At 33.7% G+C, this 26276-nt stretch overlaps 1 protein-coding gene across 1 annotated transcript in view; it reads left to right on the forward strand.

Moving 5' to 3' along the window:
• Positions 1-26276, forward strand: part of LOC129218870 (transient receptor potential cation channel subfamily V member 5-like) — a 90334-nt gene that overhangs the window by 3144 nt on the left and 60914 nt on the right. Inside the window, exons 2-5 of the mRNA XM_054853191.1 lie at positions 2576-2780; positions 12364-12522; positions 13138-13292; positions 13691-13834. Coding sequence (XP_054709166.1) covers positions 2576-2780; positions 12364-12522; positions 13138-13292; positions 13691-13834 — 663 coding nt within the window. The remainder of the gene's footprint in view (positions 1-2575; positions 2781-12363; positions 12523-13137; positions 13293-13690; positions 13835-26276) is intronic.

The following is a 26276-nucleotide window of genomic DNA, read 5'->3' on the forward strand; positions in this document are numbered from 1 at the left end:
CTCATGTATGCACGCATAAAAATGTATGTACAATCTTAAATACAAATGTACCTCTACACACGAGTATACTCGGTGTAACATTTATCTATACGCATATTCTCGTGTGAACACGTAGATAATTGTATTCTCTTATATGCACGCATAAATATGTTAAATATTTATTAGTTATGTATAATACACGTTTAAAAGCAAATTTTTCTCTGTACACAAGTATACTCGGCGTAACAAGTATCTATACGCATATTCACTAATATAATATATAATAAATATGTATATATACGTTTAAATACAAATGTACCTCACTCGTGTAATCACGTATTTACTCGTGTATGCACAAATAAATTTGTACATACACTTAGAAATTACACATACCTCCATGCACGAAAATACTCGGGTTAACACGTAGAAATACGAAAAAAATTGGGTTTACACTTATCTACTCGTATATACACGTTGAAATACAAAATTTCCTGTATTATACACGAATATTCGGGTTGACACGTATGTATACGTATATGCACAAAACTACTCGTTTATACATGTTTTTACTCGTATATACAAATGTATGCGAGCATAAATATGTATTTTGTAAATTTACCTCTGTACACGAGTATACTCGGGTTTAACACGTATCTATACGCATATTCTCGTGAGTACACGTACATACTCGTGTATACTTGTCTTTTCTCGTATATGCACGCATAAAAGTGTATGTACAATCTTAAATACAAATTCTCCTCTTTACACGAGTGTACTCGGGTTAACACACATCCATACGCATATTCTCATGTGTACACGAACATACTTGTATATACACGTACTTTCTCGAAAATGCACGCTTAAATATGCATATACACGTATAAATACAAATGTACCTCTTTACACGAGTATACTTGGGGAAACACGTATCTATACGCATATTCTCATGTGTACACGTACATACACGTATTTTCGATTGTGTGCACGCGTAAGTATGTATGTACACAATTAAAAGCAAATTTACCTCTGTACACGAGTATACTCGGGATAACACGTATCTATACGCATATTATCGTGTGTACACGTACATACTCGTATATACACGTAGTTACTCGTTTATAAACGCATAAATATGCATATACACGTAGAAATACAAATGTGCCATTGTACACGAGTATACTCGGGTTAAACAAGTATCTATGTGCCTATTGTCGTGTATACACGTACTTACTCGTATATACACGTATTTTCTCGTATATGCATGCATTAATATGTATATACACGCTTAAATAGAAATTTACCTCTTTACACGAGTATACTCGGGATAACACGAATGTTTACATATATTCTCGTTTGTACATGAACATACTTGTATATACACGTACCTTCTCGTATATGCACGCATAAATATGTATATACACGTACAAATACAAATGTACCACTTTACACGAGTATACTCGGAGAAACACACATATATATATATATATATACGCATATTCTCGTGTGTACACGAACATACTTGTATATACACGTACTTTCTCGTATATGCATGCTTGGATATGTATATACACGTCGAAATACAAATGTACCTCTTTACACGAGTGTACTCGGGGTAACACGTATCTATACGCATATTCTCATGTGTACACGTATATACACGTATTTTCGCTTGTGTGCTCGCATAAGTATGTGTATATACAATTAAAAACAAATTTGCCTCTGTACACGAGTATACTCGGGGTAACACGTATCCATATGCATATTCTCTTGTATACACGTACATACTCGTATATACACGCACATAGTCGCATATACACGTATTAACTCGTGTATGCTTGAATAAATATGTACATACACGTAGAAATACAAATCTGTCTCTGTTCATATGACATTTATATTTTACGAATTTAATTTTAAAAGTAATCAAATCAATTTGATTACTTTTAATCTGATTACTTTTAGTCTGACTAAATTCAATCTGATTAATTTAATCTGAACTAAATCAATCTGAACTAAATTAGTTTTTTCAGCAACTAACGAGTTAGTTTGAACTAACGTTAATCTTCGTCTGCAATTGAATTAAATTTTAAAAATATTAGTCTGAACTAAATGGGAGTCAGATTGCTTTAGTCAACTAATCAATCAATTACAAATTTAGTTGATTTTTTTAGTTGATGCCCAACACTGCTTCAAAGGATAACCCCTATTTAGCGATTGCCAAGAGACTGGAAAAGTTATTATTGAACCAAGGATATCGTTAAATCGAGGAGCATGTAGATATTCAATGCAGTCAAATCCGGACCAAGTGAAATGTATCATTATATTGAGGAAATCGTTAAATGGGGTATCGTTAAATCGAAGTTGTTACTGTACTTCAATTAAAATATGAGAGTTTTCTATGTGGTTGTATCAAAATATTTGCACTGCTCAGCATGGTCCGCTTTGTGCGTTATGTTTAACACGTAAGTTAGCTTAAGAGTAACAGCTAAACCATGCCAAACTTATGCTTCAAAAGAAGTTAAGTTCATTATTTCAATATTCCTGCATATTTCAAATGATATATCTTAATCTAGTTTTTCACATTTTTTTATACCAGGAAACTGTTAATTTAAATAATGACACCAAAGAAAAAAGTCGTCGCACAGTTTGCTGGAAATTGAGCCATAGAGGAATACTGGGAGAGTCTCTCCTTCATATTCTAGCCATCTGCAATACAGATGCTCACACTCAAATAGCATTGTATTTATTAGACCTGTACCCAGCTTTAGCTCAAGATATTGTGGAAGGCGAAGAATATTACGGTAATGACACATATTTCCATTAGTTAATTAATTCATTTTTTATTATTCTTTTCAAGTTTAAAAGCTGTAACTTTTAGATTGTTTGAATTTGGATCAAGTTTCCATTGATTATTCTAAAATATATATCGCGTGGCAAAACGTTTACTCGCTTTTCACTAAAACACTATTTTAATTTTTTAATTATGTCTTCTCGTTGAGTCACAAAATTGATAAGATCAGATTTAAGGTACGGTGGATGCGAAATACATTTTCAGGTAATAATATCTTAAGGCTCATTCGGACTGGTTTAACGACAAAAAAAGTTCACTTTCTGATATCACATTGAAAATGAAATTCTTCTAATCTGAGTTCATGGTATTGAAGATCCTGAAAAAAAAAATTAAACTTTTTTTGAAATTATAATTGAAAAATATAATTTTAAAACTTAAGCACAGTAACAGACTATAGTGTATAAGCATAGTAACTACTAAGTGTTAAAGATCATCACTTAACCCGCATAATACCGTTAAAAAAGAATTAGATAAGAACAGATCAGAAACTTCATATTAACGCTCTTGGATGAAAAAATCTTAAGCTGTCGGGTTCTTTCTTCCCTGTTTTGGACTACCATCGATGTGCCCATTTCAGACTCCAGTGAAACATTCTTCAATTTCAATTTCTAAAAATGGTACCTCTAAGAACATATCTTAAATAATGTATCTGAAAATGCCTCAAAATGGAACTTATACTGCAGTTTCTGAAATCGAATAATCCGACCAAAAAAAAAAAAAGAAGACGTATTACAAATGAACAAAGCAAAGCGTCAGAAATGTCGATAACTCTATTCAATCTGGCTTAGAGCCGTTTAAGAATGATATTAATGTGTTGCACTAATAATGGCAGCACAAATCAGTAAAAAACTGAATGTCCCATTTGAGCCACTGTATCTGTTTTAGATAACTTTCTCCTGCGTTTAAATTAATTTTTGTGAAAAAGTCTGCTTTTCTCAGAATGACTTACTTTAGAACAAAAAAAAAAAAAAAAAAAAAAAAAAAAACTGGAATTTAGAACTGCTCTGTAATGAGAATTTTCTGTGAATTATATAATCAGGAAACCAGTAAAAATCCACAGAATTTTGCAAACAGACTAGTTGCTGCCCAAAGATCTTGCACTTAGCAATGGATACCGGCCCACGCAGATATCTTCGGTAATGAGCAAGCTGATAAGCTAGATAGCCTCAGAAGCCGAAAATTAACTTCAACTTTCTAACAGTTCAACTCTTATCGATGATGATGTAATAGGGTCATTCCATGCGAAATGAACTAATCAGCTGTGGTTGACATGTCACAGATTTCAATGAAAACTTTTATTTAGGTAAATCATGCATATCTATGAGAGAATGCAAAGTATGAAAGTTTAAAAACTGTTTGTTGCTTTGTATGCTCAGTGGCGGATCATGTGATTGTGAGGCCCCAGGCGCAGCCTGATCCTAAGGCCCTCACAACAAAAACGATACAGTCTTACTAATATTAACGATGCTGGAAATCATAACTTTTTAATAGATAAATCATTTAAAGACGCAAATGAATAATTGTTTTTTATGGCAACTAAAACTATAAGAAAACCTCCGCTTACGAAATTTTATCTTGGTGTGAAATTGAAACAAAAGCTTTGGATTGATTCATTATAACCAATATGTTTTCAGTGAAAGAAAAAGAACATGGAATTTAAAATACGGCTTGATTTTTCAAGCTACTTGTCAACCTCTTATGTCTCGCCGCATCAGCATGAGATAATACCTGTGAAAATAAAATGCTTTAAATTCATCCCTGTCTGCATGGCACCATGTGCTAATTTTGCATCTTTTCTCTCTGCCTTTTCAACCACAGGGAAGAGAATTTCGTTTCCCATGGCATTTAAAAAAAAACAAACTGTTATTCACATTTTTAAAACAAAAAGTTAGTGACTAAATTTAAAAATTATATGTGCAAGAAATAATCCAACTTCACTGAACAGAAACACAAATAAAAGCAAACTGAGTCTTTGTATTGGAAGAACAAGCTAATGCTCAGACTACAACGAAAGATAAACATTATAAAAATAAATATTACTTCCCACCTGGGGACAAACCATTTAACTTTTGTTCTAAATAAGCTTTTTGAACCAAGTGCTTACATTTGGGTTCTTATTTTGTTGTATAGCTTTTTTGTTGAAGAGGAATGACTGCAAGATTTAGAAAGTATAGATAAAACAGTTTTATATTGAGCATTTGTTTTTGTTAACTGCATCCAACCCCCCCCCCCCTCCCCTTCTCTAGAAAACAAGTAGCAGCAGCATAGGTTTTTCTCTTTCTTAAAAAAAAAATTCTTAAGGTCTACGAAGTTTATCTTGTCTTAAAATACAGGCATATCAACATGAAAAGTTTCATTTTTCTGCACAAGTAGGGAATATAATGTGAACATTATAGAAGTTTTAGGAATTTTAGAACAATTCCTAACCCTGGGCATTTAGCAAAATCCCAGCTTTCCTCAGTTTACCAATGCAAGTATAATTCAGTTGTGCAATCAGAAAAAAGTCTAAGGAAGGCGATGCACTTAGCAAAAAGAAGAAAGAGAAAACTTGTAATCTGATAAGGAAAGCGGGGTCCGGGGGTTCTCCCCCGGAAAAATTTTGAAACTTAGAAGGTTTAAAAACGCCATTTTAGACTTTCTTTGCTGATGTTTATGGACAAAAAGGTGAAGTTGTCTCAGCGGAAAGTGGTAGAAATGGAAACCTTAAAAACGCGATTATAGGCCATTTTATTAACGTTAGGGTAAGGGATGGAGCCCATAGAGTGCCCCAAATATTTTTTTTTTTTTTAAATAGATCGAAATCAATTCTCTGCCCCCCCCCCTTCCCAATTTCGAAATTGAACTTTCAAAAACACTATTGCAGACAAAATTTACATGATAAACAATTTTTACGGGAAAGAGGTGCAGGGGCTCTTCCATGAAATTTTTTTTTCAAAATTATGGTCCTAAAAACTTTAGCAACATTTTATATTCAGGGGCTATACCACTTTAATTTTTTCTAAGTGTAGTTTAAAAAATTTAATTTTTTAATGATATTAAAGAAAGTCTGTTCGGGGACCTTTGCTCGAGTATTTTCTGAAATTCAAAGAGTTCATCGGCTTTCGGAGTCCTGGGCGTACGCTAAGAAGTGGGGTGATGAGGAGAAAAGTATAATGAGTTCGCGCGATCGCGCGCAACTGTGAAAAAATCCAAGTGAAATTCTTACTCTCATATTTTACTTTTCCTGAAATTATTTATATACTTCTGAAATTCAAAATTCGTAATTTAATTTCCTTTAATGTCTGAAAATTCTGATTCTTCAGAAGTTTTCAAGCAAATCTTAAATTCTATGTATTTTTCATATAATCATTACCATCATTTTTTTTTTTTTTTTTTGAAGCAGTAAAACATGCTTTTTAGTATATGGCAAATGTTGATGTACACTCCTGAAAATAAAACTGAAACACTTCAATAGTTGGGGAGAAACTAACTTGGCAGCATTAAGAAAGCTACGCAGATCTTAATTATGGCATTACGACGCTGTCAGGTTAGGTTTGCCGCAACTACAGTTTTTATATAAAACGTTTGTCTTTAATAAGTAAATCAATCTTAATGAAGTTGAAATTGTAAAATATATTACAACAAATGACACCAGTGAAAGAGGGAGAACACTCAAAATCAACTACTTTCGCAGCAGAGGCAGTTAAAAGTTTTATAATAATTTTATAAAGCGCATTTGTAATGAATTGACAAATGGTTCTTTTCTCTGTAATGTAAATATAATTTAAAGAAAAATTAACAGTATATTCTTTTCTTCAAAAGCAATATCTTTGTACAACTTTAATTGTAGCCTATTATATTTCAAAATTTATCATTTAATACCAAGATTGCAGCATAATTCTAAAAATAAAATAGTTATTAAAACATATTTAAATTATCTCAAAAGGGATGATGGTCTTGTCTTTGAGTGAAGACACAGAGCAAAAGCACGAGCACGAGTGAATCAAAACAGCAAATGACATAACTTCTTCGTTCCTCCTCCAAAAAAAAAAAAAAAAAAAAGAAAGAAAGAAAGAAAGAAAGAAAAAATTCCGCCTTTTCCAAACTGCTTATTTAGTTAAATACGTCATAAAACTATCTTGTTACGGGTTGGTCACTGATGGGAAAGTCGGAAATTTAGCAAAAAGTAAAAAAAGAAAACACAGGAAAACACAGCTGTGCGCTGTGCCCAGCGTGTGAAAACGACTTCGAGCTGAACCCCAAACAGATCTGTCTCTTCTCCCTTCAGCATTCTAGATAAGGAAAGGGAATATAATTGTTAGTCAAGAAGAGTGACCATTAAAAGAGGTCGAGTTTTACAACCCATGTTGTAAATCCTGCTGCCTGCTCCCCTTATTTAGAAAAACACCGATTCGCGCATAATCGCACAAATGACGATTGGTATATTTTGAGGACTGATATAATACTGACACAAAAATGACGACTGGTTATCATTTCTTTGAGAAGAGGGGGGGGGGGGTCTCACCCCACTCTACCCCCTTTCGACACTTGCTAGCTATATAGCTATTCCAATTAAAGCAAGTATCTTCATGTGTAGTACTTTTTTAAAACAAGATGCATACTCCTTACTCAGACGAAGGCGACTTGTAAGTAGTCAAAGAACTCAATGGAACGGGAAAAGTTCTTCTGGCAAGCAGGCCCGGATGTATAAATTTTGGGCCCCCTGCAAAAACTCTGTTGGGTCACTCCCCAGAGGTCAGCAGTGTGTACATTCGTACCGTTAATAAGAACTTAGTGTTAGTTTTATTTATTTTTATTTATTATTATTTTTTCAATTTCTTGGGACATTGAGCCCTTTCAGGTCGTGTCCCCCCCCCCCTGCACTGCGTGGTTTGCGGGTACGCAGGGCCTGCTGGCAAGACTAACTGTGTATTTTATCAGAATAATTTTTTCGAGTATTTTACAAAGACAACTTTATGCTGAAATTGTGGGAAGAAAAACGAAAATCCAAACTCAAGGGAAAATCCAAACAAAGGCACCTGAAGCCAGGGGCCCCCTAAGACTCAAGGGGCCCTATTGGAAGTAATCAGCCCGCGCCTAAAATTCATGATTAAATATCAATTTTCATGAGTTTTGAACATTTTCCACTCAAAATTATAGCTTTCCACGACAAATTCTCAAAACAAAAATTTTGGTTTTGAGGATAGGCCAGTTCGCAGCTCCGAGGCCTCCTGCTTTTCTGGAGGCCCCAGCTATCGCCTCATGCGCCTATGCGGTGATCCGCCACTGTGTATGCTTACGCTAAGCATAAATTTTCAGAGTTCATGGCAGCCAGTTTGTGACTCAATAACTCCGTAAGTTATAAACATAAACTTAAAAAATAAATATTTTCACATTAAACAAATCTCTATTAGGAAAGAGAAAAGTCATATTTATTGGGAGCTTATTTTGAATCCGGGATGTTGACAAAGATTGAAAACTTGCCAATTTAATTCAGGTTTCAAATCACTCTTCTAGCTCTTTTAATGAAAACAGAACAACAAAAATGATTCAGATTGAAAAACTATCTAACTAACTATCTGCTCTCATTTAGTTTTTTTTTTTTTTTTTTTTTTTTTTTTTTTTTTTTTTTTGAATTCCTTGATGATGAAATCGTACTTTAAAAAATCAAAAAATTCCGAAAGTTTCAGTTTTCCCTTTATTTCAGATGTTTGTTTGAACATGAGGGAATGCCTTTAATTTACTCAATTTTTTTACGTAACATATTGATGTGTCTTTTATATAATACTAAATTTTAATTCTTGGAATCAGCTTACTTTTGTTATTAGAGTAACTTGAACGAAGAGAAACTGTCATTAGTTACTGCTATTTATTGTAATTTTAGCAAGACTTAACCATTTCCTTCGTGTTTCATTTTCTCAAAAGTATGTATATGAAGTACTTGCTGAAATATTTCCTTAATTATTGTGAAGTATGTAATATTCCAGTATGCATAATTAAGTATAATTGTGCCACCGAAAGTTGAATTTTTCTCTCCACCTGTGCAAGAGAAAAAAATACCTCTAAAGTTTCTAGAAAACCTATCTGGTCAGCATGACTAAAAGAACATACTGATTTTAAATATTAAGACAGAGGACCATCTCGTTTAATTCCCAATAGCATTTGAGGCTGGGCTTTGAGTTTGAGGAAATTTGTTTTATCCATGAATATTTGACGAAATACACCCATTCGACCGTCCCGCTACAACGTTCTTTAAAACAAAAGGATTCCTTTGGTAGCGAAACTCGTCTATTTTAGTTACAGCTTTTCTTTCCAGAATAAAAACTGCCAGTTAAACAACATCTGTCACAATGAATCTAATTTTCAATGGTATGCAAATGGCTTTTCGTTCTACTATTAACGGCAAAAGCGCATATTATGGCATTCATGAAACTATCAAACTATTATCAGTCAGAATAAATTTGCATACGACACGCAATAATCAAGTTATAACTGCAAGATATTTTCTCCTTCTGTCTGCTACAAGCACAAATATTAGATATTTTTTGTGCCATCAGTAAAAATCATCAATCTTAGAAGTTAGGTACAATAATAATTTACTGAAATACTCATAGACCTTTTGGAGACATGAAATTACCATCGTTTCATCTCAATGAACAATTGAACACCTAAATTCCTTGTCTCACATTTATCTCAGTCATCAGTGAAAGGAACACATGTTTGAAGAAAAGGAGTTTTGAAATCAGGCCTAAATCCAATGCCAATAATTTCATTTTTTTTTTTTTTTTTTTGTTACACATATAGCAACTATTTGTGTCTAGGTAATGTTTTTCTACACATTGATTTTATGCGTCTATATTTTTTCATATAAGAGATTTTCTTATTAAGTTAGTGAATCCACATGGACCGTCACTGTAGTACACATGACCTATTAAAGATGATACTTGTCTGGAACCTCTTGAAATATATTAATGAAAGTACTATTAATGTTCTCAACTGGATTTTCCTACAAAAAATGAGCCACAAATTTTTAGCCAGTTTGAAAGAACTTTAGAGAGCAAAAAAAAAAAAAAATATTTTGGTGCATTTGTTGAAGTTTTATTATTATTATTATTATTTAAGACATAAATTTTATCCACTAATATTTTTTAAAAATTTCACATTATGCCAGTACATTTTTAAAAAATTGAAATGAATGTTAGATATGCTTGCTTTTGCATCATTTAGTCATTTATCTAGTTCTTTGAATTTTCGTAATTTCACATTAAAAAAAAAATGCTACTGTTCTGATTTTTTTTTTTTTAAGCTTGAAAATCAAAACCCAATTTTGAATTTCTTCAAGCAAGTAGCAGAACTACTGTTCTATATTCCTTCAAAATTTGAAAGTTGTCGAAAGTTTCACTCATTTAAATTTTTGTGCCTATGTGAAAGGGAAAATTGCCATTTTACTAAATGTCACTAAGTTCAAAACAGATTTTGAAGACAAAAGGAATTAAAATACGACTTCAAAAGTAAGGCCTTTCTTTTATGACACTTAACACGTTATTGGGTATCAATTTCAGCAAAGCTAATACATTCCTTAAAGCTTGAGATTAAAAAATATAATGCTTAATTATGAGAAAATTGAAATAGTTTCAGTTTTTAAAACACGGTTAAAAGTTAACTATAATAAAATTGAAAAAGTTGCTGAAAGCAGATGAATTGCCCTGCTCTATAGATTTCAACAATATATAAGTTTTATGTTTACATCGAATAATTAATAAAATACAAGTCTTCAAAAATGCTACATTTAGCATTTATGAATGCTGTTCAATGTGACCAATTTTCAATCGCATGTAACTATTAAAATAAAAAATATTATGCCAAAATATTTTAGATGTTTTTACATAGGCATAAAAGGAACTTGTGTACCAAATTTCATAAAAATCTGTTACCATGCGGCCACCACTTTTTTTTTTTTTCATTTTTGCTCATTTCGTATGGAATGACCCAATCGCCAGATGCATCCTTGATGCAACTCACCTTCCAACCAAAACTTTTCCCCAGAACTAAAATGCAACCGCATAATTTCTACTAAAAGAATGGAAATATACCATGATGGCCAGTTACAATCGTTTTCACTGACCTGAAATTCAAATTTCACTAAATCATATTTTTAATAGTCCTTCTATGCTAGCTAAACTCTACGACCTAAACCTCACAGAATACCATCTGCTCTGTACACCAGAGATCATTGACATTACCAGGGTAGTTTTGGCGTCTTCGGTACTATTTGATTTCTCTTCACTACTTGGACAAGACCAGGGCCTGATTAACGCACGGTCCGGCGGGTCCGCGGACCTGGGCACCACAAATTTAGGGGCACCAAAATAGCCTAGCCTAAATTCAGTTACTTACTTCCTTTTTTTTTTTAAGATCATTTTACTTTCTCTCAACTTTAAGGGAGAAGAGGCTCAATTTTTTTAAAAAATCAGCTCAAAACCTCATAAAGTTAAAAACATTTCGCGTGAAGTCGTTGTCTCTTAGCTCTGGAATTTCAAAATAATTACTCGGATGACATAGATGAACATTTTCCAGAAGAATTAACACACTTTCAAATTTTTGCAAAAGGTAATCTTCTCCTGGAGAATGTTTTAAAAGGATAAGATCACTAAACATTACACATACATTTCCGAAAGTGGATTCACCCCTGCAGCTTCTTCTCTTACCTTGCCTATCAGCAGCTGTTCCAGTGAACGTTCCTTTTCATTTTTGAAAAGAATAAAAAATCATTTGAGAAGCTGCGTTTCTCATGATAATTTACAGGCGTTTTCCTCATTGACCATTGAAAATTCTGTGACATCAAACATAGATTTCAATTATTTGATAGACACATTTGCTTCTGTTAAAGCCAGAAAGAAGCTTTTTTAAAGCTTGATGTCAGAATTAGTAAGATTTTTTTTTGCAGTTTTAAATTGTTTTTTAACTCTTTTTTTGCCTTAAGAGGCAATTTTAACCTATGTGATAGTTTGGTGACTATAATACCAAACACTTGATAGTCACCAAACTAATCACCTATAACTGTGATTAGTTTGGTGACTATCAAGTGTTTGGTATTCAAATCCCAGATTTCCTTTCAAATGTAGTAATGTTCTTTTAAAATGTAGTTTCTAGTAATTAGGTTTCTAGTATGAAACAATGATTTTAAAATTGCGCAGATTTTCTCATGTGGGGGGGGGGGCACCAACATCTACTTAGGACCTGGGCACCAGTTTGGCTTGATCGGGCCCTGGACAAGACAACGACTTGCAAAAGTAGCCGTTTCTTTTTGTTAATTTTTAAATCTAAGCAAGAAAATTCGTCCTAGATTTTTTCTTAACTACGCAGCACGCAGTTACATTTTCTCGATCGGAAAAATAAAAATATATTAATAATAAACAAATAAATAATTCAAGTACATAATTTCTGTAACCATCATTAACAACCTAATTTTATTATGATGTCCTTTGTATTTTCCTTAGTTTGGAAAAGTAGTTCAAGTTTCAATATTTTGCCTTATTCAAAACTCTTTGTAGGCGCAAGTGCTATGCATTTTGCTATTGCATATGATAATGGAAAGCTGATGAGGAAGATAGTAGATGTAGGAGGTGATATTTTTCAAAGAGCGAACGGAAAATTCTTTATGCCGATTGATCAACAATGGCCGATTCCTCGGGCAAAAACAAATTTCGAAGGTGAGATTTACTGTTGACAAGTTATATTGAATGAATAAAATGTGGATATTTTTGGTTTCCTTTTTTTTTTTCTCCAACCTTCATGAATGGCATTATGAAATGCTAAGTTTCAAGAGTAATATTTATAAACAGTTACAAAGCTCTTGTTTTGTGATAACTTTTCTCAAGCAGTAGCAAATCAATTGAATGGGTAATGGGAAAAACGTTGTATGTTGGTTTTCAACTTTTTTTTTTGCAGTATAAAAATGATGAATATGATCCAAAGAATGAATCAAATGTGCTTTTGGTTCGTTTACACGGACAGAGAATGCGCTAATTGGCATTGGCCAGGTAATAAGGTGTTCAAAATTTATGGAAGAACGTTGTACAAGTATGTTGCAAACCTGCTTCGGGGCTTCCTTACAATAGGAAATGAGTAGGTAATTGAACGGAAAAACGTTGTTGCTCTTTGTGGCCAGCTTAGTATATTGCACTAAGCAGATTCGTTTTTTGGCTGTAGTGAAAAGCTGTTGTTTTTAACATACAACGTTTTTCCCACCACCCATTCAATTGTTTTATGCCTAATTAGTGCTTTTGTTAAAACACTTGTTTATTCAATAATTTTATCTCTTACAGGATTGAGTTACTTTGGCGAGTACCCTTTAGCGTGGGCGGCTTGCTGCGACGATGAATCAAGCTATAATTTGCTCCTAAAACATGGAGCTGATCCAAACATGCAAGATACGTTTGGAAACAGTATTTTGCATGTTCTTGTCATACGTGATAAGTTGGTAAGTTTCCGCAAAAGATTTTAGTTGTGTTTAGTGGTTCAGTAAAATTGGGGGACTTGTGAACATGGAAGTTAATATTAGTAAAAGGGTAGGTAGCATTAATTATTTGTATGATATCGTAATTTTTACTTATAGTTTCAAAATATCACTTAATACTCGTGACTTGCTCTACGATTTAAAAAGGGTAAGTCACTAGTTTTACGTGACTTGCCCTTTCGTATTGGCCCCAGAGTATTCACGGTACTAGAATTTATTTTTAGACATTTTGTACTTTATTTGTTTTAGCATACTGCACTTGTCTTACATACGCTTCATATTCCTACAAAAGATTCTACATTGAAATTTTCATGCATATAAGGTTAATGTAAGATATTGTTTTTGTTTTTTTTTTTTTGCAGAAAATGTATGGTTACGCCTTACGGCATCCGACCAAACCAGCATCTGATAACCTGATCAACAAATTCGGCCTCACTCCACTTACTCTGGCTTGCAAACTGGCTCGTAATACTATTTTTAGAGAAATGTTAGAATTCAGTTCCTTGGTAAGGCTATAATGTTCATTTTTGTATTTTATTGCTATTATAGCAGACAAAAACTTTTCATTCATTTTTGTTAAAAAAAGAAATCAATGCACAAATTTATATTTTCTAAGTTGAAAAAAAAATTATACCTTAAAACGGTTTCCAGTTTTTTGCATTGTATCTCTAAAAGTAAAGCGCTTCAAATAAGGCCATCCTATGGTTCAGGGCCTAATATCTCGCTCATTTATGATTCAGTTCGGTCCAATTTTAGTATATTCATCAGATGAGGCAGAAAAAATAAGAAAACAGTCATTCCATGCGAAAATTTAACTTTAAGTTATGTTTGTGAGCAGTTTCAAAAACATGGCAGATTGGCTTTATTAGGAACACTGGTTCCAAATATGGTAGACTCAGAAAAAACGCCAAAACGTATTTTTAACTAAAGTTAAGAAATGAAACATTCTTCATTGTCAGTATAAAAACACATTAAACCACATTTAATAAACATAGAAACATTATCAAAAATTCCGGTCAAATTTTCTTCAATGGGAAGGATAAAGATCAACCGTCGCACTCGGGGCACTGATAAGTCGTTATTTTCTGTTTTTCGCTCAATCCTGCGCAAAATTCGTGCACATATGTGCAGCATATGCAGCACAGGATCATATTCTTCACCGGATCTTTCGGTGTCTTAGTAAGGACACTGGATTCTATCAATGCCAATCATGGCCTTACTGAGCTACAGCCAACTTCTCTTCTGTTATAAAATCACGGAAAAAACTATTTTGAGAATTGTTACTGCAGTTTTGCCGGACTTGATAACACTTTATCATCAGTTAAACTTTCTGATAACGATAAAATTACGATCTAACCAGATTTTGCTATCCTACATAGGAAAGGGGGGGGGGGGCGTCAACCTTATTGGTCTGCATGACCATATTTGGCACACCCTTGTTAGAAATTGAAACATTTTACTCATTATTTCACTAAAACAAAGCTAAATACCTCAGTTTTATAGCCATGTACCAACTAATCAAACATATTACCAATAAAGCAACAACGTTGAATTTGTTGAGAATGAAATTGTAAAAGTTTCATTTCACAAATGTTCGATGTGCGATCCTTTCGTGATGCGGCAGATATCAAGTCTAAAGTATAATTATTTTTTCCGTCGGTGTAAAATATCATGATCAACGGTCGTTTCTTTTGGGAAAGATGGGACTGGTCCTCATTATCTGACAGACTGTTCACATCCCAATATCCGTGTGTGACCAGGAGCAGTGTATGAGTCTTAATGCGACCACTTTTCCACATATTAGTTGAAGAGCTGCGTTCAAGTATAATAACTATACATCAGAAGATTTCTGTTTACATATCCTATTCGATTGGAAGCAAAACACACAGCTGAGACTCATCAATGTGAGCAGGAGTCAGTCACTCAGCTCGTGATATATACTCATCAACCAGGTGTGAGTTCGTAAATTTTCCAGTACCGGATCGCCAATGAGAAATACTTGAATCCTGAGGAAGGAGAAATTTTTTTTTTATTTGAAAGGAGACTTTGTTTTTCAATCAAAGCAGTACCGCAACGCTGTTTCGTTACAGTTTATTTTTATTACTTGTTTGTTACTATATATTTTAAGAGAATTTGGTTTTCTAGCAAAGCAGTAACGGAGGCACACAAACAACCTTTACTCAGCTAGGGACCTTGTATTGGTTTTGGGACTCCTGATTGGTCAACTTACGTAAATGCGTCAGCTATGTTTTTTCCCCACCCAACGCATGAGAACAAATTTATACTCGACTACAAGCTTACTTGACGATGGAGAAATACGCTGAGGCCAAGTGAAGGAAATAGTTCAAATACAAATACAAATGTGACGACTAGCAACAGGCTCTCGGACCAACTAGGCTGGTCCGAGTCAATTTATTAGTCCCCAATGAAGATCAATGGCCCTCTTAAAGCTATCCCCCCCCCCTTGCTCATTACCACCTCTTCGGGTAAGCCATTCCAAGTGCCCACGACCCTGTAGTAGTTTTTCCTGATTTCCAAGTTTGCAAGAGATTTAAATAGCTTAAAACAATGACCCCTCGTCCTACTTTCCCTGCAAAAATTTAATCCATTAACATCTTTTATTTTGATAAATTTAAATAACTGAATCATGTCCCCTCTGACTCTCCTTTGCTCCAGGCTATACATATCAAGTCTGGTTATCATAATCTAAATCCGAAAGTCCCCTTACTAGTCTAGTTACCCCCGTGGCGGCTCGTGGCTTAATTTTGCGGGTGGGCCCGCTGTTATCAGGGGCGCCCTGATGGAGGTCATTGTGGCCTCCCAAAAGTTTCTTTGTTTGGCAAATTTGGAGTTAATATAGCTTTTCAGGCCTAATGTATCTTCTAATTATGTTTTAGTATGTGTGCATGCTTTGTTTATATCATTCGGTAAAGTTTGGAGTTTCATTTTGTGAATTGAGAACTCAACCACTCTCCTCCCATCCCAAAAGGTCGGATTGCCTCTGATGATTGTATAAAGTTTTCACAAGAAAAAGGAAAACAGATAAAATGAAGAGAACTAAGGTGGACGTGCCAAATAGGAGAATGAAGACCCCCCCTCCCTCCTTTTCCCATACAGAATAGCAAAAATTAGATTGTGACTGGGCTCATGCAGCAGCATTAACTTTCACTTTAACATGTTTCGTTATTATATGAGGTAATGAGAAGCAAAAGGATGTAAGTGGACATTTTCAAGTTTCGAATGAAACGCCTTTAAAGATAACTTCCTACGTAGGCTTTCATGGATTTGTTTTTTAGAAATCATGATGTAGAGCAGCACCTACCAAGGCTTCTAGTGCTATCTCTTGCCCTAAGACAGAGGAGAGGTTCACCTTGCATTTGTACTGGTTATCTCCAAATTTTTAATTTTGCCACTTACATCCTTTGCTTCTCACTGCCTTGATATTTATCAAATTACGAAACTGGTAACTAGTTTCTCTAGAAACAGTTTACTTAATTACCAATATATTCTTTTTACAAGAAATTTAACTTACTTCTAATTTTCATTGTGTAATAATTTAGGTTTGCTCAGCGGTAGAATATTCTAGCGCAGAAAAGGCATGACAATAAGGCCAACGCGATTAAAACTTATTATTTTAACCAAATATCACAGCTTATAAGGAAATTGAAAAAATCTCACTCAATGAAGATTATTTTAGGTGCAGCTTTTAATTCAAAAATTTAAAATCTTATTATATTAGCACGACACTGAAAACCAACTGAACTTAAATTTAAACTGAAACTTAAAAAATGGCAAACGCCTTTTCGAAAATACTCGTAAAATGTCCATTCAGAAATTTCGAGAATGCGCTCTAAGTTCCATTAAGAAAAATAAACAAATTAAAATGGACATCCCATGCAATGAAACGAGTGGGAACCCAAAATATTGTAAATCCCAGTACCTCATAGTAACAGCCGTTTAAGATTAACCCCTTAAAGTGGAACGCCCCTCTCCCCCTAAACTAGTCAAAAATGTCTGACCCACTGTAAAGAATTTGCTCTATTTGGACACATCGCATCCACACGCACGTGCTCCGAAAATGCCAGCTACCTTGTTGTCAACCCCCCCCTTCTTTCTCATCAAGGTGGAACCCAAATTGACAGTTCAATGCACTGGTCTCGCCCTGTTCCTTGGAGATTTGAATCCTTTTAGCTATTCAAATACATGTTATCTGGATTTTTCCGTTTTGTTGTGGTTTGCTGAACAAGGAATGTTCTCAATTTCAAGCTGCCTGCTTCATTTTGTAGCAGTAGGAACTAAATTTTTCTTCGCACTTCAGGAATATTATTTCGCAATACGGTCTTCAACTTTTGCTGCAGAAATTACATATTAAAATTCCTTTTCAAAAAGTCATAGTTTATGTTTGGGCACATGCAAAATTTAAATTTGTTCAGTACCTACTACGCTACAAATGTTTATTCCTATTCAATTATTTGCAGGGTTGGCAAAAACCCGGGTTTTTTTAAAAAAGCCCATGGACCCAGGGTTTTTTGGGTTTTTTTAAATAAAACCCCAAAAAAACCCAACTAAAGCTGGGTTTTTTTTAAAAGAAATGTGGGTTTTTTGTCTTTTTTTAGGGAAAATGTGGGGTATTTGTAGAATATTGTAACGTAAGTATATGAACAAAGCATAAAAATTGTATTGGGGTAAAAAAAAGCTGGAAAATTCAGCGTTTTCTGAAGAAAAGTATAAAAGACGACGAAACCCAAGAATGGTGAAGTTTCAGATTTTTTAGTTTCCATGATTACCAACAGTTACGGCAAAGTTACTTCTCCAGTGATAAAATCTTTGTTCGTACGCTCGTTTTTAATTACTACATTTTTTTTTTTTTTTTTTTGCATTTTACTTTATTGTATTTCATTTTGTTATGCGAAACTACTGTAGAATCTCAAATAGTTTAAATCCCTTTTTACTGAATTCCAGCTTAATCAAGACATTTCTTTGAATTTTATGTTGCCTGTTTTTCTATTTCTGTGTACAGAGTAAGGAATATTAAACTTTTTGGTAAGAAAAGGAAAATACTCTACATCCTATTCTGTTTTCCGTCCAACCATTTGTAAAACCTGTTAATTTCTAAAAAATATACCTTGTGTGTGTTTGAGATTTGTGACGAAAATAATTCACACGAAAGACTTTTGGCTAGAATAGTTTCCTCTGTACAATCTACAAATATTGAGAAAATCAGACGTGACAGTACTTAGTCAAGATAATTTGAGTTATTTATTGTCCAGTTAAAGAAAAAAGTTAAATATATTTATTTAAAATCTTTGAAGAACTTTTTTAATGCCGTTAACAGTTAAGAAATACTATTAAAGCTCAAAATTCATTTTTTATAACCATTGTCTGTGGTGAAGAACAAATAAAAAAGAAGTTTAAATTGTGAAAGTATTTGAATTAATTAAAGAGAATTCTCAGAAAATTTAAAAAAAACCCAAAAGTGGGTTAAATAATGGGTTTTTTTTAGATGGGTTTTTTCAAAAAAACCCATTGGGTCCAACCCAATTGGGTCCAATCCGGCCAACCCTGATTATTTGCTTAGCAATTGTTTAGTTCAGTCTTACTAAAAATCAATATCATATGAGTATAGGTGAAAGAGGTACCTATGGGGAATTTTTTCCTCGTTTCTTTTTTTTTTTTTTTTCAAAGAACGTTATGAATTTCTCAGGGCAAAAGTGTTCTAATGATAGAAGTATTTTCTTTGAGTCATGATCTTTATGAGATTTTGAAAGAAAATCTATTCACTTTATGGTGTTTGAAAAAAAAAAAAAGAAAAGGCTTCAATTGTTCAAATGTGCTCCGATTGTGGCCGAATATCGTCAAGCCTGGGGCACATACGAACAAGATTTAAAAAAAAAGAGAGGACAATCATCATATTTCAAAGAATTACATTGAAGAGTTTGTGACCTATACCAGGACTGTGGAGTCGGAGTCGGGCTTATTTTGGGGTAAAGAATTCGGAGTCGGAGTCATTCGAAACAGGCCTACACTGACTCCGGGCTTCTTTTTTTCAATAATATTTACCGACTTTCCTTGCATTTTTTAAATAATTTACCACAAATTAGTTCGATTACAAGTATATAGGCCTACTAATAACAAAATAAATGTCTTTGGTAACCAGCAGGCTTGATTGTTTATCATACTTTCTGTAATAGCTATTTACGCCGTCCCCTAGTTTGCTTGTTTTTGTACTCTCTTTAACTGATAGCAACTGTCATCAAACGGATTTGTTGCCTAAAGTAATCCCTTTCAAATAAAAATAATAACTAGTAAAAGGAATGTATTCCTTGAACAAGCCGGCGCCCGTAGCTTGAGAGGAAACTTGAGTGTGTTCGGTAAATTCAAATAAGTGTTGGCGCGGTGAATCCGAAAAAAGATCCGATAAAATATATAATCCTTTCCCTTGAGGGAAGGGAGGGAATTGAAAATAAATAAATAAAAAAAAAAAAGCCGGCGTCGAAGTTGGACGATTCAAAATCCAGGAGTCGGAGTCGAACATTTTCCTTCCGACTCCACTCCTCCGACTAGTACTTTGTTAGTTTAAATTGTACTGTAATGTGTCAAATACAAAAAAAAAAAAAAAAATTATGAATTACATAACAATGCTCACTGTTAAATTTGAAAGTTTCGTAGTTTGTTCCATTCGCTGGAGACAAAAGAAAAAGAACCTATAAGACTGCACAGCCCAAGAAATATTTTATTGTGTTAAGATTATTTTTATTATACATTGCTATTAGGTTTCACACAGGTTATTACTGTTTTTAAATGATTTTAAACTGGATTTTTTGTTAATGTTTCGTGTTTAGTTAAAATGTTTCGTGCCTTTTTATTTCCTGTAGTCAGGACTAGATTAGCCTTTAAAATTAGGGAAAACTCGGTCTCATTTCAAGGCCCTCACTTTTAGCTTTTGGAAATTTTTCGAAAATTCTATGCACATTGATGCAAAACTTATTTGTGCTACTAGTAATATTTACAAAAGTGATCCAGTAGAATTCAATAAAGTTTATTCCACCTTCCCCAGCGAATTGAAATTTCGTACATTACACATGTTGTACTGCAATGCTCGACGAATAACGTAGTAAAGCGTTTAAATCAAATTTAACGCTTCACAAAAAAAAAAAAGACATAAATGAGCATTATAACAGAGTTGAACCAAATCCTATGCCAGAAAACATAACTTGTGACCACATTTTATTAAATGTATCCTCACCTTTTATTATTATTTATTTCTTCCAAACATTTTTATTTAGCATGCGGCAACGTTAGCAATCTCTTTAAAAATGCTTTTAAAAGCAGAAACTGTAATTGTTAATCACAGTTTTTTATTTATTTTCTGGCTCCCTAAAAATTCTGAGGAGAAGCTCAAGTTTTCTGACTTTTATGGGGGTAATCTGGCCTCCCTGTAGCTGTTCTATGGCACAAAATTCTTGACTAATTATGTAGTAACAAGAAATAAAGAAATACTTAACTATACTTTCTGAATGGACAGTACAAAAAATAATAATAAATTATAATATTTTTTTCTCGAAAATTAATAATAACCTAACAGTCATGTTTTAAAAAAGATACCGGAACAGCTCACATGAGCGGCGGTTGTCAGGGGCGTAGCTAAGGGGGGGGGGGGGGGTTGGGGGACAACCCCCCCCCCCCCCCTTGAAATGTTTGAGGAGAGAGAGAGAAAGAAAGAAAAGAAAAGAGGAGAGAAAAAAAGAGAAGAGAAAAGAAAAAGAAAAGAAAAAAAATCAAAATTTTTTTTCTGAATAACAGTGGTTAAAAATTCACTTCGCTCCCCCCCCCCCCCCAGTACCATTGAAAATCAGCTCAATGAGTGACCCTCAAGCGTAAAGACGCCTCACTCCTCACTGTGCTGTAACATTTTTTTGATAATTGAGTGAAATTTCACACTTCGCATTAGAAATGAGATTGATTTGTTAAATCTACGTATATGTAGCCTTTTTTTGTCATAGATTCTGAAAATTGTTAAGTATGTTTAATTTTATGAGCGGCGCAGTGAGAAAATTACATACAGTTGAATCTGTATGTTTCGAATTTCACAGGAAGGGAAAAAATCGAGATAAAGAGGTTTTAAGATACGGGGGCTTTAAGAAACTTTATAGAAATTTGGAATATGATGGTGAAAATTTGAAATCAATACTATAGACAACATGGGCTCTTGATCAAAATTCCTCTGTATTAGTTTTGTGAGGTCTTTATTCTATTATTACATTATTAAGTGCTTTATTGCCAGTTTAAGGAAACATTTTGACAGTAAAAGAAACTTTGAGCATATCTTTTTGAAGAAAACGTCTTTTATTGCTTTTTGGTGCCTGATTTTTTCCTTTTCTTGTTTTTTGATTAGTTATTTATCCACTTGAGGTTAGCAATTGCTGCAAATCTAACCTGGCCAATATTCCAGGATTTTCCTTTTTTCTTTACTTGAAAAAATCTTAAACTTTCTTTTCCCTCCTATCATCTTGGTTTTCTTTTAAGGAATCATAATTTTAAGAAAGAGAGCGATCACAGAACAGTACTAAACCAGATAACAGAGCAAAATGGCTTTTAACTTGAATGACCTTTAACCATGAACTTGAAATACTCATCCTTAATGCAACTAATACTCAATCTGTGAATTTCACCCCCTTTAGTCTTCCAAGAAAGTGCTCGAAACGACTGTCCTTTCGTTAATCTTCCTAGAAAACCTATTCGTGGAACGCATTTCTCCTTTTTTTTGCCCCCTCAGCCCTTTCTGTTTCGAGTTGAAGAAAATGCTTTTGCTTGCTGCTTTGAAGATCATTGGGCTTCGAATCCGAAAATGATAGCATAGCCGGAATTTGAGACATAAGGTTTTTGTTGGCGTTGTGCTGTCATAGTCAAAACGGCCTTTGCTAACCAGAAAATCCACCGCAATCACATCGATTTGTCGAAAATGTCAGCCAGTATTTACTGCGTATTCTTTTAAAAACGTGCAGTTTGAACTATTTAGAATAGTATATTCTAAGTGAACGTTGTTGTATAATGAAGCAAGCAAAACCGATAACAAGCTTTTTACCCCCCCCCCCCCTAAAAAATGTAAATGACGAAAATGGTTGCTCTAAAAAGAGAAAGTTGACGTCCTCTGAAGAAAACGAAGCACAGTCTGCTGAAGCAGCATTAATTCCATCGAACCCTTCTGAAGGAAATTTTATTTTAATTTAAAAGAAAAACTGCATAGCATTACAGGAATAAAATGTTTAAAAACGAAATGAATCTAGACTGTTCAGTACTATTTCTGTTAGCTTGGTTCGCATTAAAAAGTAGAAAATAAACAAGACTTCTGTTTATAATACTCGAAAATTGCTTGCTCTCTCAAATAGATATTTATGTAAATTCTAAAGCAGGTAATAAAATTAAAAATAAAAACTTGAAAGGAGAACAGATGGTATGCAGCTTTGTGCAAATAACTTTCTACCGCCTATATTTCTTCCCTCTTTTTTAATTCAAATTTTATTAACTGCTTTAGAACTAGCATAAATGTAAATACATATAAAAAGCAACATATAAATATAACGATATGAAAAGTAATTTCATTTTTTGCAGGTTATAATCAAGAAGTCTTTTTTTATTTTATTTCATGCTTTTAGTGCGAACCAAGTTAGTAAAAATAGTCTGACCACCGATGAGATTGAAAGTCAAACATCCAGTTCACAGGCGGAAATGGATCCATCTATTAGCTTTCAGGGATGCCAGCTTTTGTAGATGTGTGTTAGCCTCTAAATTAAGCAGTCACACTGAAATGAACGGAACACGCTCATCAGATATTTGATTTTCCCCCTGATTTGGATAACTAGTTTTGACTAGACCTGTTGCTAGAAAGTTTCACTTTAAATTAAATGGAGAAAAATTAAAAAAAAGTTAAATTTTCCAAAACATTACAAAAAATAAATAAATAAAAAAAATTCTTTGATTTTGTTTTGTTTGACAAAAGTATCGAACTTGGGGCACCCCATTCCAAAGTATGTAAAAGTTCACACACACACACACACATTCATATATATACACATTCATATATATTCATATATATATATATATATATATATATATATATATATATATATATATATATATATATATATATATATATATATATATATATATATAAAATAAATGAAGTAACCCCCCCCCCCCCGAAAGTCGGGTCTAGCTACGCCTCTGGCGGTTGTTATGTGTTTACAAGTTCTCCATCTTCTACTTTAGGACTAACTTGCAATAGTAAAGAATTTTTAATTTAATAAAAAAGAAATTAAACATATAGTCATACATTTACGTAAATGTTCATCAGTGGCAGTATCGTGGCGAACGCAATGGGGTCCGCAATGGTGTAAGGCGGCCACCCCCATTATTTTTAGACCATCTCAATGATCTAAGCCCCTATCCCCTCGATTCGTTTTTCTTGTCTGTAAATCTATTTATAGCAGTCATCTCACTGCGTGCACTGTTAAAACCACGTAACAACGAAGTCAAAAATGCTTTCATTTCTTGTATTTCATAATTTACATGACTATATAAACGTGAATATTCATCGTGCAGCGTAAATTTATTTAGATTTGTATTTGCAAAATATGAGGCGGCAAGAAGCTGTAAGAAGGGATGTAAGTTGACTTTTAAAGTTTCGAGTAAAACACGTTTAAATTTTAGATTCTAGATAGACTTTTAATTAATTTTTTTCTAAACTATGCTGTTTAGCAGCACTAGCCAAAACTTCGAGTTCTATCTCTTGCCCCAAAACAGAAAAGAGGTTCTCCTACCATTTCTACTGATTATCGCCAAATTTTAAAATTTTGGATCTTACATACGTTTGTTTCTCACTGTTTCATAACATTTTAAAACTATTGAAAAAATAATTGATTGAAATCCTAAGATAGGAAACAAGTAACATTATTGTCTTTTGTTAAAAGCATACTTTAAGATGAAAGACTACTTTTCTTCAAGATTGAAGAGAAAGAAGATTCTGTCTTCATCAAATGATAGTTTTTCTTTTTGTTTTTAAATTTTGAAAAAAAGTAAATGCGCAAATTATTGTGGTTTTTGGTAATTCCATTAAGTGTTCGTTAAAAATCCCAAAAAAAACGATGAAATTTGCATATTTTTCAAATTTTCAGGAACGTTACCGGCTTTGATATCAGATTTCAATTTTCTTTTCCGCTTCAATTCTTCATCAATAACTGGAACTCTCTGGTCTTATAGTATTTTAAAAATAAAAATGAAGGTTTTTTTTTAATTATGAAGAAATGGTGGAATTCTTCCATTTTGGAATTTTCTGTTTAGTAGTGGATTAGATTATAATATTCAATTTCATTATCTTTTTACAAAAATTAAGTGTTCACCAATTGCAACGTTTCAGGGTTTATAGCACTTAAAGAAAAAAAAAAGATGCAAAATTTTGAAAAAAAATTCCAAAAAACCGGCAAAACTCTCCGCGTTTTCGAATTTTTAAGGCTCGTTCGGCTGTCAAAAGCATGCAATTGATTTTTTCGCACCACTCTTCGCTCTTTCTGTTTTACTGAAGAATATCATTTAAAATTAATACACTCCAATAACATTAATTATATTTTACCAAGTCATTAGCTTAACTTTATTCCGTTCTGTTTTTCATTTGTTACACCTATTTGTTCAGCATCGCAATTCCTATAGTAACATAAGGTTCAAAAATATATGTCTAAGAATGTGATGTTTCAGTATTTATTTAAAAATTGGTTTTCAAGTGAAAACAATGACTCTTTCTTTATGAAAAACAAAGTTCTACAAATATTATAATTCCAGTAATGTAAGGATGAGTTTTGCTAACTCTCCAAAGCATATCTTAGTTTGTTGTTTGACTTTATTGAATGCACATGTTCTTATCAGTCAGCTGAATCACTGTTCTTTATGAAAAGAACTTGAAAATAAGATTTCCCCCTTCTGATGCTCAAGGGATCTGCATTCATGTGGAAGGACAATACCGAGGACTTCCCCTTTCTCGTTTCGTCTTGTAAACGAAACAATGGAGTACTCTAGCTCGTTTGCTATGGCGTTATGGGGTGCCAGTGTCAGGGTCAGGTATACCCCGCAAGGTGTCCTTGGGGTAGGAAATGGCGCGAAGCTGAGACTGGACTATCAACCAATCTTTTAACATTTCAATATCAAGTCACCATTTTGATACCAGTGGCGGATCCAGCCGATTGTTTTGGGAGGGGCCATCCGAAATTTTTGAACAAGCTCCTCAGGGCCGAATTTAGCTACATGCCACCTCTAGGCAAATTTGAAATCTGCCGCCCCCTCTCCCCCCTAAAAGAAGCAAAATATCCTAGACTCAAAAAAAAAAAAAAAAAAAAAGGAAAAAAAAAAAAACGTAAAAAAGTGTTCCCGAGATTCAAACTGTCAAACTTTTGAAGAAATGATGGCGTTTCACATTCTGAGGCGCCCCGGTGAAATGATCACAGTGATCTCTCAAAAAATTTTTTATTCGGCAAATACCATGATTGAAAAACATTTGACTTTCATAAGATATGTGAAAGTAATCATTATTAAATTATAAGAAAAAATTGTCTCTGTGGAATATGAAAGAATGCTAATATTTTACTTTCAAGAATAACAATTTAATTAAAAAAAATGTGTTAAAAATAACAAATTTGCCGCCCCTGAAAAGTTTGCCGGCCTAGGTAGCTGCAAACTCTGCCTATTGGGAAATTGGGCCCTGATAACTCCCCAGAAACTTTATTAAAATGAAGTTTTAAAACGTCAATTTTCGGGGTATCGAGACCAGGGTCGGACTGGGTCCCCAAAAAGGCGCATACCCCAATTTTCCTGAAGGCGCATGCCAATGGGGGGGGGGGGGGGGGGGGGTCGCAGAAAGTACATAGACGATCATTTTAGGGGAGCGATCAGTGGCGGATC

Source organism: Uloborus diversus, chromosome 3 (genome assembly GCF_026930045.1).
Source record: "Uloborus diversus isolate 005 chromosome 3, Udiv.v.3.1, whole genome shotgun sequence".
NCBI lineage: Eukaryota > Metazoa > Arthropoda > Arachnida > Araneae > Uloboridae > Uloborus > Uloborus diversus.